Source organism: Corythoichthys intestinalis, chromosome 2 (genome assembly GCF_030265065.1).
Source record: "Corythoichthys intestinalis isolate RoL2023-P3 chromosome 2, ASM3026506v1, whole genome shotgun sequence".
In the NCBI taxonomy this organism is placed as follows: Eukaryota; Metazoa; Chordata; class Actinopteri; order Syngnathiformes; family Syngnathidae; genus Corythoichthys; species Corythoichthys intestinalis.
Window position 1 is genome coordinate 4,741,054 of NC_080396.1, and position 17,648 is coordinate 4,758,701.

Below are 17,648 nucleotides of genomic sequence, written 5' to 3' on the forward strand. Positions count from 1 at the left end.
GAATCTTCACCCTCCTGACCAATTTTCTCTCAGCAGCAGGTGATAGCTTGCGTTTTCTTCCTGATCGTGGCAGTGACAAAACAGTGCCATGCACTTTATACTTACAAACAAACAATTGTTTGCACTGTTGCTCTTGGGACCTGCAGCTGCTTTGAAATGGCTCCAAGTGACTTTCCTGACTTGTTCAAGTCAATGATTCGCTTTTTCAGATCCATGTATGTATATTTTTGACCCAGCAGATTTGATCACTTTTTCTGTTAACCCATAATGAAGTCATAAAAGAACCAAACTTCATGAATGTTTTTTGTGACAAAGAAGTATCTGTTCCAATCACTCTATCGGAGAAAAATCAGAGTTGTAGAAATAACTGGAAACTCAAGAGAACCATGACATTATGGTCTTTACAAGTGTATGTAAACTTTTGACCACAACTGTATAATATATATATATATATATAAAATATGAACTTCCGGTATCGATATCGGATCAGGATCGCGATATTTGGCCTTGGTATTACTTGTTATCGGATCGAATCCAAAATCACTGGTATCGCCCATCACTAGTTCATACAGATGACATTGAGCTGAGAAAAAAAATTTGATATTGTAAGCACTCTTTTCACTGAATACGTTTTTTTTTTTTTTTTAACTTGTACTTGAGTATAGTTTTTGAATGAGGACAACTACTTAAGTACCCTAATTTTCTGACTTTTTTCCCTCATTTTTAATCCTGCGGCTTATAGTCCAATGCAGTTTATTTGTGGATTTATTTCGGTTGATAGGTAACACTTTTTTTGACAGCGGCAATGTAAGACTGTCATAAGAAAGTCATAATTATGAAATGACACTATCATGGGCATTACTGAATGCTTATGAGAGATGTCAATATGTGTCATGTGGCATATTACGTCACTAACTCCATTTATGTCCAGCTCAGATCTTTTACGTCCATTCAAAAGTGAGATAATTTGCTGGATGACACTAACCGACATCTATTATGAGCATTCATTAATGCTTATGACAGTGTAATGCAATAATTATGACTGTCTTATGACAGTATTATGGCACCACTATCCAAGAAAATGTTACCAAATACCATAACTAGCAATTAATGAAACAACTGGAACAGTAACTGAGGAAATACTAGCACAGAACATGAATTTTGATTGTTATTTACATCTGTAACACTGCAGCGCTTGCTAGGAGGAATGTTGGATGACAACAGTGTTGACAGCAGGTGGCAGCAGAGGTTGACTGTCTCCCATCTGGCCAAATAAAGCTTTTTGAAACAATAGGGCTTTGCAGCCAATTGGTTCAAAGCTTAATAGTGGTTCATTTAGTGTTATGACAGTCTTATGATGCTATTGTCAAGTGAAGTGTTAGCAGTTAATATCTTTTGGTGTAAATATCCCATAATACAGTGAGGACAACTGCGGCTTATAGTCCATTGCGGCTTATCTATTAACAAATGCCGTTTTCATGTCAAATTTGGTGGCTGGCGACTTATAGTCAGGTGCGCCTAATAGTCCAGAAATTACGGGTAATATTATTTTGAAGTCACACAACTCTGACTTAAATCCAATTTTTGGCTTCTCTAACCACCTTTCCCCAGAGGGAAAATAATCATTTCCCTTATGTGGGCGGCGCCCCCAAAAAATATCCCCGAGTCAAACGGACTCCTGGCACCATATCCAATTTACACAGCGGACTTCCTTCTCGGGGTCACGCGACAAGTGCTAAATTAAGCTCCAATCCTTAGGAAAAATAAATGGCGGGAGAAAAATAAACCACAGGAGGCGCGAGTGGAAAATCCAAGGCGTTCGTATTTATTGCCGCGAGAGGCTGTGCGTCCGGGAACAAAGCCTTCTAAGTTTCACAGACAGAAATGGCATGGAACGAACGCGTTGCACAACATGTTTCCTCTTGAGTGTGCTAAAGTATGAATAGCTGACAAAAAAAATGGCCTGAAATAGCTCCGAACTCACGCATAGTTAAAAATTTCAAAGGCGGCGACGGCGTGTGTGTGTGAACGTGGCATCTCCCATTTGGCAGCGGGCCTCTGTCAACTGGGCCAGGAAGGGAAGCGGCACCGGGCAAACTACGTTACTATCTACGTATGAACTTTCTCCCCTGCGCACACAAAGGTGGCATTCACGCTCTCTCGTATTTGCCAACTTCCGTTCCTAAGTTCTAGCGCCGTGATGTCTGTCGGCGTGTGACCTTGATTTATTTGTTTTGTTTATATTTAGCACTTTCTTAATGAACCCGTAGTAATAAAATGATGCTTTGCTCACTGACGCCATGTGTGATTCGTTCTAACTAGCGCTGCAACCATTCATTTATTCTAGTGCTCTAACGATTAAGTCGAGAAACTACAAACTGCGATTTCTGGAGAAATTACTGTGGGTCTTTGCTGTGTGGAGATACAGATCATAGCCCCGCCCAGGTTGGTTTTACGGACATTTTGGGGACAATATCAGGCCACTTTCTGTTGATTGGAGACATTTGGAGGACACGTCCTGGTAATAACATTGATTTGGGGACATTTCAGGGACATGACCAGGTCATATCAGGTCATTTGGGGACATTTTGGGGGCGTGTCGTGCTCATTTAAGGTCATTTGGGGGGCTTATCCTGGTCTTATCACGTCATTTGGGAGGAAGGTGCGTGTCCTGGTCATATCAGGTCATTTGGGGACATTTGGGGGACACGTCCTATTGATATCTGGTCATTTCCTGTTGATTTGAGGACATTTGTTTTTTGCCAGTGAAAATAAATGGGAAATTTGGACGTCCATGGCCGTCAATGGCATCGACGTATACATTTACGTCAGTGGAATCCAAGTACATTGGCATCAATAGAATCAATGCGATCGGGTCCGATCACGTCATTTTCAAAGTATCGGAATCGGCAATAAAATATCAGACATGCCTTTTTTTAATATAAATATTTTTTAATTGAATTGTTTTCTAATTGTATTTAACGTTCCAGACATATTATGTTACACTCATCCAGAGTCTTTAGTTTCGGCTTAAGGTAGGGTTATCAAGTTTATCCCGGTAACGGCGGTAATTACTTTTTTAAAACATGTATCACGTTAAAATATTTAACGCAATTAATGCTTGCGCTGCTTGAGCCATTCACGTATTGTCGCGCTTAAGCTGTAATGACGCCCTTTTACTTATAAAGAGAGCTAAAAGGCAGCTAAAAATGAGTAGAGTGATTTTTGGCAGCCTTTGAAGCCTTTTTTTTAATTGGCTACAGCCTTACAATCCCTCTCCCTACGAATCGGTATGTCATGTGAAGCAATGTGGGGAAGCAAGGTAATAATTGATTTTTTTCTTAACACGTTATGTTAGTTCCCAACGCAGAGAAGATATATCAATTGGTAGCACTACGCACAGTCATGGGTGCATTTCCCATCATGCATTTGGGCAGAAGTTAAATGCCTGAATTATCATTTATTGAAAGTTCATAAAAATCCACTAGATGGCAATATTTAGTCACAATATACAAAGTCACATTTGTCCTTTAAAAATTACAAGTCTTTCTATCTGTGGATCCCTCTCACAGAAAGAATGTTAATAATGTAAATGCCATCTTGAGGATTTACTGTCATAATAAACAAATACAGTACTCATGTACTGTATGTTAAATGTATATATTCGTCCGATTTTTATTCATTTTTTTCTTAATGCATTGCCAAAATGTATATGATCGGGAATGATTGGAATTGAATCGGGAGCAAAAAAAAAAAAAAATCGGATCGGGAAATACCGGGATCGGCAGATACTCAAACTAAAATGATCGGGAGCAAAAAAACATGATTGGAACAACCCTAGCATTAAATATAGTAAATGCCATTAAAAATCAATGGGAAGTTTGGAAGTCCATGGCCGTCAGCGGCATCGACGTACAATTGCGAAGTACATTGCTATCAATAGAATCAACAAGCATGGCAGTCAGTGGCATTAAACAAAGTCAATGCCATTGAAAATCAATAGGAAATTTGGACGTCCATGGCCGTCAATGGCATTCACTTACATTTGTGTCACTGGAATCCAGATAGTCACTCTGGACAATGTAAGTGTAGCCTCCAGCGCCACAGTTAAAAACCTAGGAGTTTTATTTGACCCTGACTTATCGTTTAAAGCACACATTAAACAAACCTGTAGAACGGCTTTCTTTCACCTGCGCAACATTGCCAAAATTAGAAATATTTTATCTAAAAGCGATGCAGAAAAATTAATTCACGCGTTCGTTACATCGAGATTGGATTACTGTAACTCCCAACTTGCAGCTTGTCCTAAAAACTCTCTAAAAGGTCTTCAGCTAGTCCAAAACGCAGCAGCAAGACTTTTAACAGGAACCAATAGAAGAGAGCACATCACCCCTGTGCTCCAGGCACTTCACTGGCTTCCAGTCGAGTTTAGAATTAAATTTAAAATACTCCTTCTTACATTTAAGACCATTAATGGGTTGGGGCCATCTTATCTCACCGATGCTCTCGTTCCATACCGCCGCAACAGAACACTCCGATCTCAGAATGCAGGTCTACTGGTAGTTCCCAGGGTTTCTAAAAGTACTGTCGGAGCTAGAGCCCTTAGCCACCAAGCCCCTGTTTTATGGAATCAGCTTCCAGCTAGTATTAAAGAAGCCGAGACAGTCTGCACATTTAAGATTAGATTAAAAACGTTCCTATTCGACAAAGTTTATGGTTAGGCTAGTTGAAGTCGGAGTAGACTCACAGTTTAGTTTAAGCTGCACTAGAAGCTATAATGCTGGGGGCAGTACAGCCGCTGAGTTCTATCTCCTTTTCTTACTCTACCTACCACTTGTCTTACTTTATTTCTATTTTTCAATGTTAATATCTGGTTGTCTAGTCTCTTCATCACTAGTCACCCGGTGTCCCCTTTCCCCCCTCCCCTCTGGGGAGGGGCTATTTTTCAGCTGCAGCCTCCTGACTGTCCGGACCCCTGGCTGGATTGACGTCCTCGCTGCTACCCCCGTCTCATCTGACCAGAGGGACCTCTTCTTGCTCCTTTACTCCACTGTATTTTTACGGACTACAATTTCGCTTGCTAATTCCCGTTCTGGGGTTCCTGTCTATCCGTCCTGGGAGTAGATCTCTCCTGACTGTGGTACTCCCCAAGGTTTCTCATTTTTCTCCCAATTGACTCTGGAGTTTTTGGAGTTTTTCCTTGCCGGCATGGAGGGTCTTAAGGATAGGGGATACCCAGGACTTGAACTGTATCTATTCATCTTTGTTGCTTCATTTCTAATTGTGTATCATATTGCCTCTGTAAAGCCCTTTGAGACCTCTGTTGTGATTGAGGGCTATACAAATTGAATTGAATTGAATTGAATTGAATCCAAGTAAGATGGCATCAATAGAATTGACATACATGGCTGTCATTGGCATCTGTCAAAATTGGCTTCAATGCAATGTAAATTCCATTGGAAATGAATGAGAAATTTGGACGTCCATGGTCATCAATGGCATCAACTTACATATACGTCAATGGAATCCAAGTACATTTGCATCAATAGAGTCGACATACATGGCTGTCAATGGCATCAATGCAATGTAAATTCCATTGGAAATTCCATTCGAAGTGAATGGGAAATTTGAACGTTGCATCCCATGAAAAATGAATGGGAAAGTTTTTGGCAAATTTCCGGGGAACCGTAATTTTTCTCCAAATTTTCTCTCGAAGACCCAGTTAAAAAGCTTTGAATCAAATTTTGTTGCTTCGAGGATTCGTTTAATTTGAATTTTTATGTTCCTCCACATCTTTGCAAGTGAATTTGGCACCAGGGGCATCATTTTTGGAGAGAATTGGTAGGTTTAGCTCTGTAAACATCTCCTTCGTACTCGATTTCAATTCATTTCCGATTGGGGACAAACCCCCCCTTAGCAACAGTAGCTAACCTCATGAATATACGCCATTGTCAGTACAGCTGGGAATCTTTGGGCACCTAACGATTCGATTACGATTACGATTCAGAGGCTCCGATTCGATTATAAAACGATTATTGATGCACCCCCTTCCTTTTTTTTTTTTTTTTTTTTTTTTTTCTTTTTTTGAATGTTTTGTACATTAATTCCAAAATTGTTCAAAAATACTCTCAGGCTAAACCGAACTACTATTTCAGTATCAAGTTAACATATAGCAGTAAAAAAATATACAAAAATAACAGTAAATAAAAAACTCCAGTCCCCATTCTATATCAGCAGCTTTAAACTACATTCAATTAATTTTATGTTGTGAATCAACCGTTAAAGTTGTTAAAATTGCTCCCGTTATTCCTTAATTTCCCTTTTGTCTACTTTCGACATGTGAAAGTTTTGAAACTATTTTAAAGATAGATTCAAGTCAATATTTTACCGATTTAGGAGTATTTTAGATAAAAAGTTAATTAGGTTTGCTTGGAAGGTTCGCTACAACAGCCTTGCAGGGAAGTGTACTGCTTTAAGATGGCGGCCGTTTACTACGCCTGCATCTAGCTTTTTGTAGATGTGCTGCTAACGCTACCACATCTATATTGCATCTAGTCCTATATAAATGATATCTACCGTAACATTATGTGGATGTACTTTGTAGCAGCTTTTCGGCAGCAGTCAGGTATGTTGTTGTGTTTTGTTTTTTTTATCTCGCGGCATGAGTTGAGCTAGAGCCATGAGTTGAGCATTGGCATTACTCGAGGGGCCAGGTAATGAGAAGCATGATGTTTAGCTACTCTCACTCCATTCCTCATTGACCGCGCGGCGTGCTGAGTGTGTTGTACTTCCGCTTTACTTGGCATATTTCAATAATCGGAATTTGGATGTTTGTGAATCGTTTTCGAATCGTCCACGGCCGAATCGCGAATAATCTAAGAATCGGAAATTTTGCACACCTCTAATTGTCAGTCACATCAGGAATAATACAATGATCAAAAGTTGTTACTGTACGCCACAAAATAGGAGCGCAAACATGGACTTACATGGAGAAGTTGGAGATGAATGCCGAGGAAGGCAGGTCGACCTCGAAGGCGGCCTCCTTGGTGACGCCCATCTGGTTCCAGATGGAACTCTGCACCGTTGTGACCACGTAGCGGGACGTCACCGAACACTTCAAATGATAGTCGGTCACCTTCAGCTGTATACGTGAAAAGAAATGTAAGATTTCAATGGCGACCTACTAGTTAAACTAATTTTTCAAATTTTATAAAACCAAAAACATTAGGAGGGGTTTGATTATCAAATTATTATAACTCATACTAACATTTATCTTTTATTTCTTTCTCCATGATTTCTAAGTGGGAGAACTTGCAAAATAGCAGGGTGTTCAAATACTTATTTTCTCCACTGTAAGAAATGACTTCCAGAACCAATTAATCTCGTAAGGAGAAGTAACACTGTAGTCATTGGTGATGAAAACAACACTGCCTAATCACCTTGAATTTGAATAACCTCCCTTAGAGTTCATAATGATATTGACGAGGCCGATTAATTGGGGGCCTGCATTGTTGGCATGGCCATCAAAACTGACTGAATGGAATCAAAGACAAAGAGCTTTTTTCGTGGAAAATTCTTGTGAATAAATGCTTTAATCCCTGAATCTTTATAAATATGGACGTAAAACAAGTCTCAATTCTTGGTTAGAGGCAAAAAAAACAACAACAACGTGCAGTTAGCATTTATCAAATATGTCGAAGTACGATGCTAGTCTGTCAGTCAATGTGGCGGCCGCCATTTGTAAACAGAGCTTTTCCGTTAAAAATTGGTGTTAATAAATGCTTAAATCCCTGAATTCTTTATTGATATGGATGTAAAATAGTCTCGATTCTTGGTTAAAAGCAAAACAAAAAACAAAAAGGTGCAGTTAGCATTTATTTTACATAAATATGTCGAAGTACGATGCGAGTATGTCAGTCAATGTGGCGGCGGCCATATGTAAACAGAGCTTTTCCGTTAAAAAAATTCTTCTGAATAAATACTTAAATCCCTGGATTCTTAATAGATATGGACGTAAAATAATTTCAATTCTTGGTTAAAAGCAAAAAAAAAAAAAAACATGCAGTTAGCATTTATTTTACGTAAATATGTCGAAGAATTATGCTTGTCTGTTAGTGAATGTAGCTAGCGGCCGCCTTATGTAAACAGAGCTTTTCCGGTGGAAATTCTTGTGAATAAATGCTTAAATCCCTGAATTCTATATAGATATGGACGTAAAATAGCCTCAATTCTTGGTTAAAAGCAAAAAAAAAAAAAAAAAAACGTGCAGTTAGCATTTATCAAATATGTCGAAGTACGATACTAGTCTGTCAGTCAATGTGGCGGCCGCCATATGTAAACAGAGCTTTTCCGGTGGAAATTCTTGTGAATAAATGCTTAAATCCCTGAATTCTATATAGATATGGACGTAAAATAGCCTCAATTCTTGGTTAAAAGCAAAAAAAAAAAAAAAAACGTGCAGTTAGCATTTATCAAATATGTCGAAGTACGATACTAGTCTGTCAGTCAATGTGGCGGCCGCCATATGTAAACAGAGCTTTTCCGGTGGAAATTCTTGTGAATAAATGCTTAAATCCCTGAATTCTATATAGATATGGACGTAAAATAGCCTCAATTCTTGGTTAAAAGCAAAAAAAAAAAAAAAAAAAAACGTGCAGTTAGCATTTATCAAATATGTCGAAGTACGATACTAGTCTGTCAGTCAATGTGGCGGCCGCCATATGTAAACAGAGCTTTTCCGGTGGAAATTCTTGTGAATAAATGCTTAAATCCCTGAATTCTATATAGATATGGACGTAAAATAGCCTCAATTCTTGGTTAAAAGCAAAAAAAAAAAAAAAAAAAAAAAACGTGCAGTTAGCATTTATCAAATATGTCGAAGTACGATACTAGTCTGTCAGTCAATGTGGCGGCCGCCATATGTAAACAGAGCTTTTCCGGTGGAAATTCTTGTGAATAAATGCTTAAATCCCTGAATTCTATATAGATATGGACGTAAAATAGCCTCAATTCTTGGTTAAAAGCAACAAAAAAAAAAAAAAACGTGCAGTTAGCATTTATCAAATATGTCGAAGTACGATACTAGTCTGTCAGTCAATGTGGCGGCCGCCATATGTAAACAGAGCTTTTCCGGTGGAAATTCTTGTGAATAAATATTTAAATCCCTGAATTCTACATTGATATGGACATAAAACAGTCTTGATTGTTGGTTAAAAGCAAAAAACCTGTGCAGTTAGCATTGATTTTACGTAAATATGTTGTAGAATGATGCTAGTCTGTCAGTCAATGTGGTGGCCGCCATATGTAAACAGAGCTTTTCCGTTGAAAATTCTTGTGAATAAATATTTAAATCCCTGAATTCTATATTGATATGGACATAAAACAGTCTTGATTGTTGGTTAAAAGCATAAAACCCGTGCAGTTAGCATTGATTTTACGTAAATATGTTGTAGAATGATGCTGGTCTGTCAGTCAACGCGGTGGCCACCATATGTAAACAGAACTTTTCCAGTGATAATCTTTGTGAATAAATACTTCAATCCCTGAATTCTATCTTGATATGGACATAAAACAGTCTTGATTATTGGTTAAAAGCATAAAACCTGTGCAGTTAGCATTGATTTTATGTAAATATGTTGTAGAATGATGCAAGTCTGTCAGTCAACGCGGTGGCCACCATATGTAAACAGAACTTTTCCAGTGATAATTTTTGTGAATAAATACTTCAATCCCTGAATTCTATATAGATATGGACATAAAACGGTCTGGGATTCTTGGTTAAAAGCAAAAAAAAAACACGCAGATAGCATTTATTTTACGAAATATGTCGAAATACGATGCTAGTCGGTCAGTCACTGTGGCGGCCGCCATATGTAAAAGAGCCATATGTAAACAGAGATTTTTCCGGTGAAAATTCTTGTGAATAAATACTTAAATCCTTGAATTCTATATAGATATGGACGTAAAACAGTCTTGTTTCTTGGTTACAAGCAAAAAACCCATGCTGTTAGCATTTATTTTATGTAAATATGTCGAAGCATTATGCTAGCCTGTTAGACAATGTGGCGGGAGCCTTACAACAAAGAGCTTTTTACGTTACAAATTCTTGTGAAAAAACGAAAAATATAGTAATTACCTTGAATCCTCGAAAAAAAATCACTCGTGAGACAATCCTTCCTGTTTGTGTGCGGTACAGCTTTTGTACTTTTTCAACCTAAATCCGGCGTTGGATCACTGCATGTGTCTCTGCGACCGACTGCGAACAACTCAAGCGGATTGTGGGATGGCCCCTAAGAAGTGAAGGTCGAATCTGACCCATCAATATCATTATGAAGTCTATGCAACCTCCCTTACTGTACCCAAAAAAACTGAATTTGGCTGAGTTTTCATTAAACCTGCTTGTGAAATGGACCCTAGAACTATCACTTAATGCCAATGTTAATTGCATGAGAAACTTTCATTTAAAACCATGTTTTGATTTCAGCGTACATACTGTAGAGAACAGACTCACCACTGGTCTCGTTGCTTTACTTTGGCGTTTGCCTCTCTGCAAGAAACGAGCGAGAAAACGAGTGAGAAAGAACAACAAGCCGCTGCTATAAGGAGACAACTACTGTTGGTTTGAAGTTGTGGCCGCACTCATGAATCCAGCTCATTCATGAAATAAATGCTCTCACTGTACGCCGCGAGCAGGAGAGCGCTCAAATATTCATCCGGCACACAAAACATTGCTGTGTCAATACATCACACGTCCCGGCTATTTCATACAAGCAACTTTAAGTAGATAAAAAAAAGTATTTCATTGTCAATTTTACATATTGTGTGTAAAAAGGCGGTACTATTAAAAGATAAAGATTTTTTCCATTCTTTAGGTGCAGTTAAATAAATAAATAGAGAGTACTCATTACGTAAAAGGGGAAAATGGCCCTTACCTTTGGAAGATTTTGAACCGTATCATCCCGAGATAATCCCTCATGAGCACATAAGAAGAAAAGCAAAATGCATTTTAAGGTCAAATGCATCTTGCCCAAAACAAATCTGTTTTTCGATGTTAAAACAAAAGTAAGATGAGAAGTCCTGAGGAGTGACGCACCTCCAATTTTAAACACCAACTATTACTATGTGCCTGCTTGTGTGCATGCATGGGTCTCCCACTCCCTCCCCCTTCCCGAGGGGAAGAAAACACACCTCAAATATCCCTTTTAGCTAGTGTACACTGTACAGTAGGGGTGTGACAAAATATTAGTGCTGCGACGATTAATCGATTTAACTCGAGTAGGAAAAAAAAGCTTCAAATCAAATTTTGCGGCTTAGAGGAGTCGTTTCAAGGTTTGCTTTGAAACTGTTTAATTTTACTGCTTTGGGTGGATACATTGCCCTCTAGTGGCAACAGTGAATATGACATAACTCAGCACACATTGCTGAATCCAGCTGCTCTCTGTTAAGACCAACGTAAGGTTACCCAACATTGATGAACTAGTTAGTTCGAATAATCGAGTAATGGGATAAGGAACATAAAAAATTACAAACGGTATAAAAAAATAATAAATAAGGATCTAAGTACAAAAAAAGAACAATTGGCTAACTTACATAGCAAATGTTCACTAGCTTAAATGCTAACTTTTTTTTTAATATGCTCTTAACAAATGGTTCGGGCAATATACCTATAAACTAAATAACGGATGCATTAAAAAACATTAGCTCGATTATTTTAGTCATCGATTAATCGATGAACTAGTTAGTTCGCATAATCGAGTAATCGGATAAGGAACATACAAAAATTAAATTACCTGAGCCTCAAACGCTATAAAATAAATAAATAAATAAATAAGGATCTAAGTACAACAAAAGAACAATTGGCTAACTAACACAGCAAAAGTCCACTAGCTTAAATGCTAACATTTTTTTTAATATGCTCTTAACAAATGGTTCAGGCAATATACCTATAAACTAAATAACGAATGCATTAAAAAACATTAGCTCAAACAAAAACTTAGATTATGTTGGTCTTAACAGGGAGCTATCGATTATTTTAGTAGTCGATTAATCGATGAACTACTTAGTTCGAATAATCGAGTAATCGGATAAGGAACATTAAAAATTTAAAATACCTGAGCCTCAGACAGTATAAAAAGATAATAAATAAGGATCTAAGTACAACAAAAGAACAACTGGCTAACTTACATAGCAAAAGTCCACTAGCTTAAATGCTAACATTTTTTTTTACTATGCTCTTAACAAATGGTTCAGGCAATATACCTATAAACTAAATAACGAATGCATTAAAATACATTAGCTCAAACAAAAACTTAGCTTACGTTGGTCTTAACAGGGAGCTATCGATTATTTTAGTAGTCGATTAATCGATGAACTAGTTAGTTTGAACAATCGAGTAATCAGATAAGGAACAAAAAAATTTAAATACCTGAGCCTCAAACGGTATAAAAAAATAATAAATAAGGATCTAAGTACAAGAAAAGAACAATTGGCTAACTTACATAGCAAAAGGTCACTAGTTTAAATGCTAACATTTTTTTTACTATGCTCTTAACTTGGGTTGTCAAACGATTAAAATTTTTAATCGAGTTAATTACAGCTTAAAAATTCATTAATTGTAATTCATCGCAATTCAAACCACCAATAAAATATGCCATTATTTTCTGTAAATTATTGTTGGAATGGAAAGATAAGACACAAGACGGATATATACATTCAACATACGGTACATAAGTACTGTATTTGTTTAATCAAACAATAAATCAAAAAGATGACATTAACATTATTAACATTCTGTTAAAGCGATCCATGGATAGAAAGACTTGTAGTTCTTAAAAGATAAATGTTAGGCAAGGCAAGGCAAATTTATTTATTTAGCACAATTCAACACAAGGCAATTCAAAGTGCTTTACATCACATGAAGACCATAAAAATCACATTTAAATCAACACAACGTAAAAACCAAGACAAAAGATCGCATTTAATCACAGAATAAAAATAAATAAATAAAAATAAAACAAAAATTTAAAATAAAGCAAAAACTACTACTAATAATAATCATTGAAATCAGCAATGGAGATAAGCACAAGAGGAATAGAAGGCAGGTAGGTTGAAATATATAGACAGTTATGGATATGCAGTGCCAAACAAAAGCGTTTTTAGCCCTGATTTAAAGGAGCTAACAGTTTGAGCATACTTCAGACGTTCGGGTAACTTGTTCCAGAGGTGAGGAGCATAATAACTAAATGCTGCCTCACCCTGCTTGGTTCTTGTTCTTGAAACATGCAGAAGACCCGTTCCAGACGACCTTAGGGGTCTAGATGTCTCATAGGAATCTAACAAGTCAAGCATGTATTTTGGTCCAAGGCCATTAAGTGTTTTGTAGACGAGCAGTAGTATTTTATAGTCTATCCTTTGACTCACTGGAAGCCAGTGTAGCGATTTCAAAACCGGTGTAATGTGGTCCAGCTTCCTTGTATTTGTGAGGACTCTGGCTGCAGCATTCTGTACTAGCTGCAGCTTCCTGACTGATTTTTTTATCAAGACCTGTAAATATACCGTTGCAGTAGTCCAATCTGCTGAAAATGAATGCATGCATAAGTTTTTCCATGTCTTGTTGAGTCAGAAGCCCCTTAATTCTGGTTATATTTTTTAGGTGGTAATAAGCGGATTTAGTGACGGACTTTAGATGGCTATCAAATTTTAGGTCTTAGTCAATAATTACGCCAAGGTTTCTGACTTGATTTGTAGCTGTAAGTGACATTGTGCTAAGTTGGCTGCTTATCTTTGACCTTTCCTTTTTTGGCCCAAAAATGATCACCTCTGTCTTCTCCACATTTAACTGGAGAAAATTCTGGCACATCCATTCATTGATTTGATGAATGCATTTACTCAGGGAGACTAAGGGACCATAATCATGTGGGGCCACAGAAATGTACAGTTGTGTGTCATCTGCATAGGCGTGATAGGAGATGTCATACTGTTCCATTATCTGAGCTAACGGAAGCATATAGATGTTAAATAAGAGTGGTCCAAGAATTGACCCTTGAGGGACTCCACACGTGAATTTGGTTCGTTCTGACTGATAGTTTCCAATTGACACAAAGAAATCCCTATCATGTAGATAGGATGTGAACCACTGAAGAATAGTGTCAGTAAACCCTACCCACTGTTCCAATATAGTATGTTGTGATCAACCGTGTCAAATGCGGCGCTGAGATCCAATAGTAGCAGAACAGATGATTTGACTGCATCGGTATTCCGACGAATATCATTTAGGACTTTGATAAGCACGGTCTCGGTGCTGTGTTGTGGCCGAAATCCAGACTGAAAAGAGTTAAAAAGATTGTTTTGCATCATAAAAGTCTGGATCTGTTCAAACACAACCCTTTCGATAATTTTCCCCAGGAATGTCAGATTTGATATTGGCCTGTAATTACTAATGGTTGAGGCATCCAGATTAGGTTTTTTTAGGAGAGGTTTTATTACTGCAGTTTTTAAAGTCTGAGGAAACTCTCCTGTTTGGAGGGAAGTATTTATAATCTGAAGTATGTCTGGGGCTATGCAATGAAAAACGGTTTTGAAAAAGTATGAAGGAAGGATGTCAAGGCAGTATGTTGTGGGCTTTAATTTCGACATAATTTCTGTTAAAGTGGCATAGTCCAAGAGGCTAAACTGTCTAAGATTGACGTGGGGGACATTTTGGGAGGCGTTTAGTGTAACATTTGTTAATCCGGAGTTGCACACAGTCTGTCTAATCTTTAGTACTTTGTGTGTAAAGAATGCTGCGAAATTATTACAGGACACCTCAGATGAGATGTTAGTACAAGTTATAGAAATTTATATTAAAATCCCTCTTAATGTTTTCCTTTGAATAAAATTTGTAAAATTTTCAATCAAAAAATAAACGAGTAGCCCGCCATTGTTGATGTCAAAATTTACACAATGCTCATGGGTGCTTATGCCCATAAAATCAGTCGCACCCAAGCGCCAGCAGAGGGTAACAAAACTCCAAAAAACACAAGTAACAAGTTGGCATTGCACTGTGCTGTCATTTTAATCTGTTTGAGCGGGGTATGTGCTTTAATTGCGTCAAATATTTTAACGTGATTAATTTTTAAAAATTAATTACCGCCCGTTAACGCGATAATTTTGACAGCCCTACTCTTAACAAATGGTTCAGGCAATATACCTATAAACTAAATGACGAATGCATTAAAAAACATTAGCTCAAACAAAAACTTAGTTTATGTTGGTTTTAACAGGGAGCAGCTGGATTCAGCCACGTGAAATGAGGCAGACCAGAGGGCAATGTACCCACCCTAATCAATAAAATGAAATGCAAACACTTTTAAGATAAACCATTACAATACCACTTTAATTAAACGAATACTCAAAGCAACAAAATTTAATTCGAATATTTTTTTCCAATCGAATACTCGAGTTAATCGATTAATCGTTGCAACACTAGTTTGAGCTAATATGATTGTTTATGCATTCATTATTCAGTTTCAAGGTATGTTTTTTTTTTCTTTATGGGAATATGTGTTTGAATGATTTGTTTCAGCAACACTTGGTTTCACTTTTGGTTGATTTTAGCGACGCCGGTGGACAAAAGCGGTCGTGTTTTGCCTTAAAGTGCCTATGACATTGTCAACTTAATCAGTTTTTAAATAATTTATTTCAGAACTTGTGCAACAAAACATGCCGACTGTCCGCCGAAGCTGAACATGACAAGTAAAAAGTCCCCTCTCACTCTGTCAAGTCAGCAACGCGATGCCTTCAGGTACACCACACAAAACACATTCGCCACATCAGAACCCGATTCGTTACATTATTACAGGTACTTATTTATATTTATTATTATTCATTCATTTTCTGAGCCGCATATCCTCACAAGGGTCACGGGTAGGGATGGGAATCGAAATCCGATTCCAATTCCGAACCGGTTCCGAGTGTTTCGAGGCCTCGACATCACAATGAAAAAGCCTTAACGATCCCTTTAACGATCCCTAAAAACGCATATTGCGTCGTGACGTGTCTTGTTGTCCAGACGCATCAAACTAGCATGGCGCCAAGAGCCACTCACTCCAAAGTTTGGCTACACTTCACCAGGAAAAAGGGTGAAAATGAAAGGTTACGATAGTTTAGCATGAGCATTGCCGCCGTAAACAAAACAATCATAGCACGTAGGTTCGAACGCTCGAAAGTGTGTCTTCACTTCACGAGGAAAAATTAAAACAAAGCGACTTGCAGTCATTGCAAGGTGGAGATAACTGCATCGGGAGGTAATACGACTGCGTTGTCCTCACAGAGAGGCTAAGGCTCAGTCCTGGCTATACAGCTAGCTAAACTCCCAAATGACGATGCAGAAGACGTTGGTATAATTTGCTGACTTTATTCAACCATCACTTAAAACTAAAAATAGAAATGAAACAAATCAATTTGGTCCCCAATAACAAACAAGTTTGCTTCAACGTAAATCAGCGATGATTAGCTGCTAACACAGTCATAACAAACAGTTAGCATGCGTTTGCTAGCATTAACACATCGTTTAAACCACTACACAACTGGATTTAAGCGTCCGATCGCGAGTGGAAACACACAACAACAACAGAGAAGACGATACATACACGCGTTGCCTCTGTAGATATTTTACAAACATTAACAAAGAACGTAGGCCCGTGGCAGTGTTTCCCTTTCTCACTAACTCGCTCACTCGCTTGGATGCAGCATTTCTTCTTCTGGGCGTGTAAGCATGCTCTTCTTCACGTGAGCGCGTTCTTCTTCGCGTGAGGAAGTGCAAGGGCGCCACCACTTGAGCGTGAAAGTGCCATAAAAACTAAAAGGTGCGCATTTCAATAACCTGGTAAATAAAAACAGGGGTCCCCAAACTACGGCCCGCGGCTCCATATTTGGTCCGACCCCCTGAACAATTCCAGAGAGCATTTTGAATTGTTTTTGTTTTTTTCTCCCTCAGTAGTGTTATTTATTTCCTGGCCTTTTTCAGTGAATAAATCAGAGAGGGTTATTTGGTTATTATCTATTTAATTAATAGTGCTATTATTATTAATTATTATTATATTATTATTTTTATTTTATTTACTTTTGTTCCGTGAAGAATCCACAGAGGGTTATTTGATTGTGGCTTTCTGAAAAACAATATTTTTTTTACATTTACGCACTCCTGCAATCGTCACACTTTTTCTGTTACAAACTGACCCCGGCCTCTCATCAGAGAAGGGAAAAGTTATGTGGCCCTCACAGGAAAATATTTGGGGACCCCTGCTTTAACACATATTGCCAAAGGCAGAACAACGACCTATATGCCAATATATACCAATATTTTTTATTTCTTTTAGAAAAATGTTTCAGTAAAATGTTACACATTCTTGTGCATTTGCCACTTATTGCCACAGTTAACATTGAGGCTTGGGCCTCTTTTGACCTCGTTGTGAGCTTGTAAGGTTGTGACTTCTGATTAAACAAACTCGATGCCAATCAAAATGTTTGTTCTTTGTCATGTACGAGACGGAGGACCCAGTTGCGTATCGCAGACACAGGATTTTATTGATGTTGACAGGCAAGGGAAAACTATCAGGTCAAGCGATAATGACAATTTGACATGCAGACCTATGTTGGATCGCTGACGA

At 37.9% G+C, this 17,648-nt stretch overlaps 1 protein-coding gene across 1 annotated transcript in view; it reads right to left on the reverse strand.

Moving 5' to 3' along the window:
• itih6 (inter-alpha-trypsin inhibitor heavy chain family member 6) overlaps positions 1-11,209 on the reverse strand; it is a 184,546-nt gene extending 173,337 nt beyond the window's left edge. Inside the window, exons 1-3 of the mRNA XM_057829443.1 lie at positions 10,932-11,209; positions 10,511-10,546; positions 6,987-7,141 (exon numbers count right to left, since the gene is read on the reverse strand). Coding sequence (XP_057685426.1) covers positions 6,987-7,141; positions 10,511-10,546; positions 10,932-11,021 — 281 coding nt within the window. The 5' untranslated portion in view covers positions 11,022-11,209. The remainder of the gene's footprint in view (positions 1-6,986; positions 7,142-10,510; positions 10,547-10,931) is intronic.
• Positions 11,210-17,648: the final 6,439 nt, after the last annotated feature.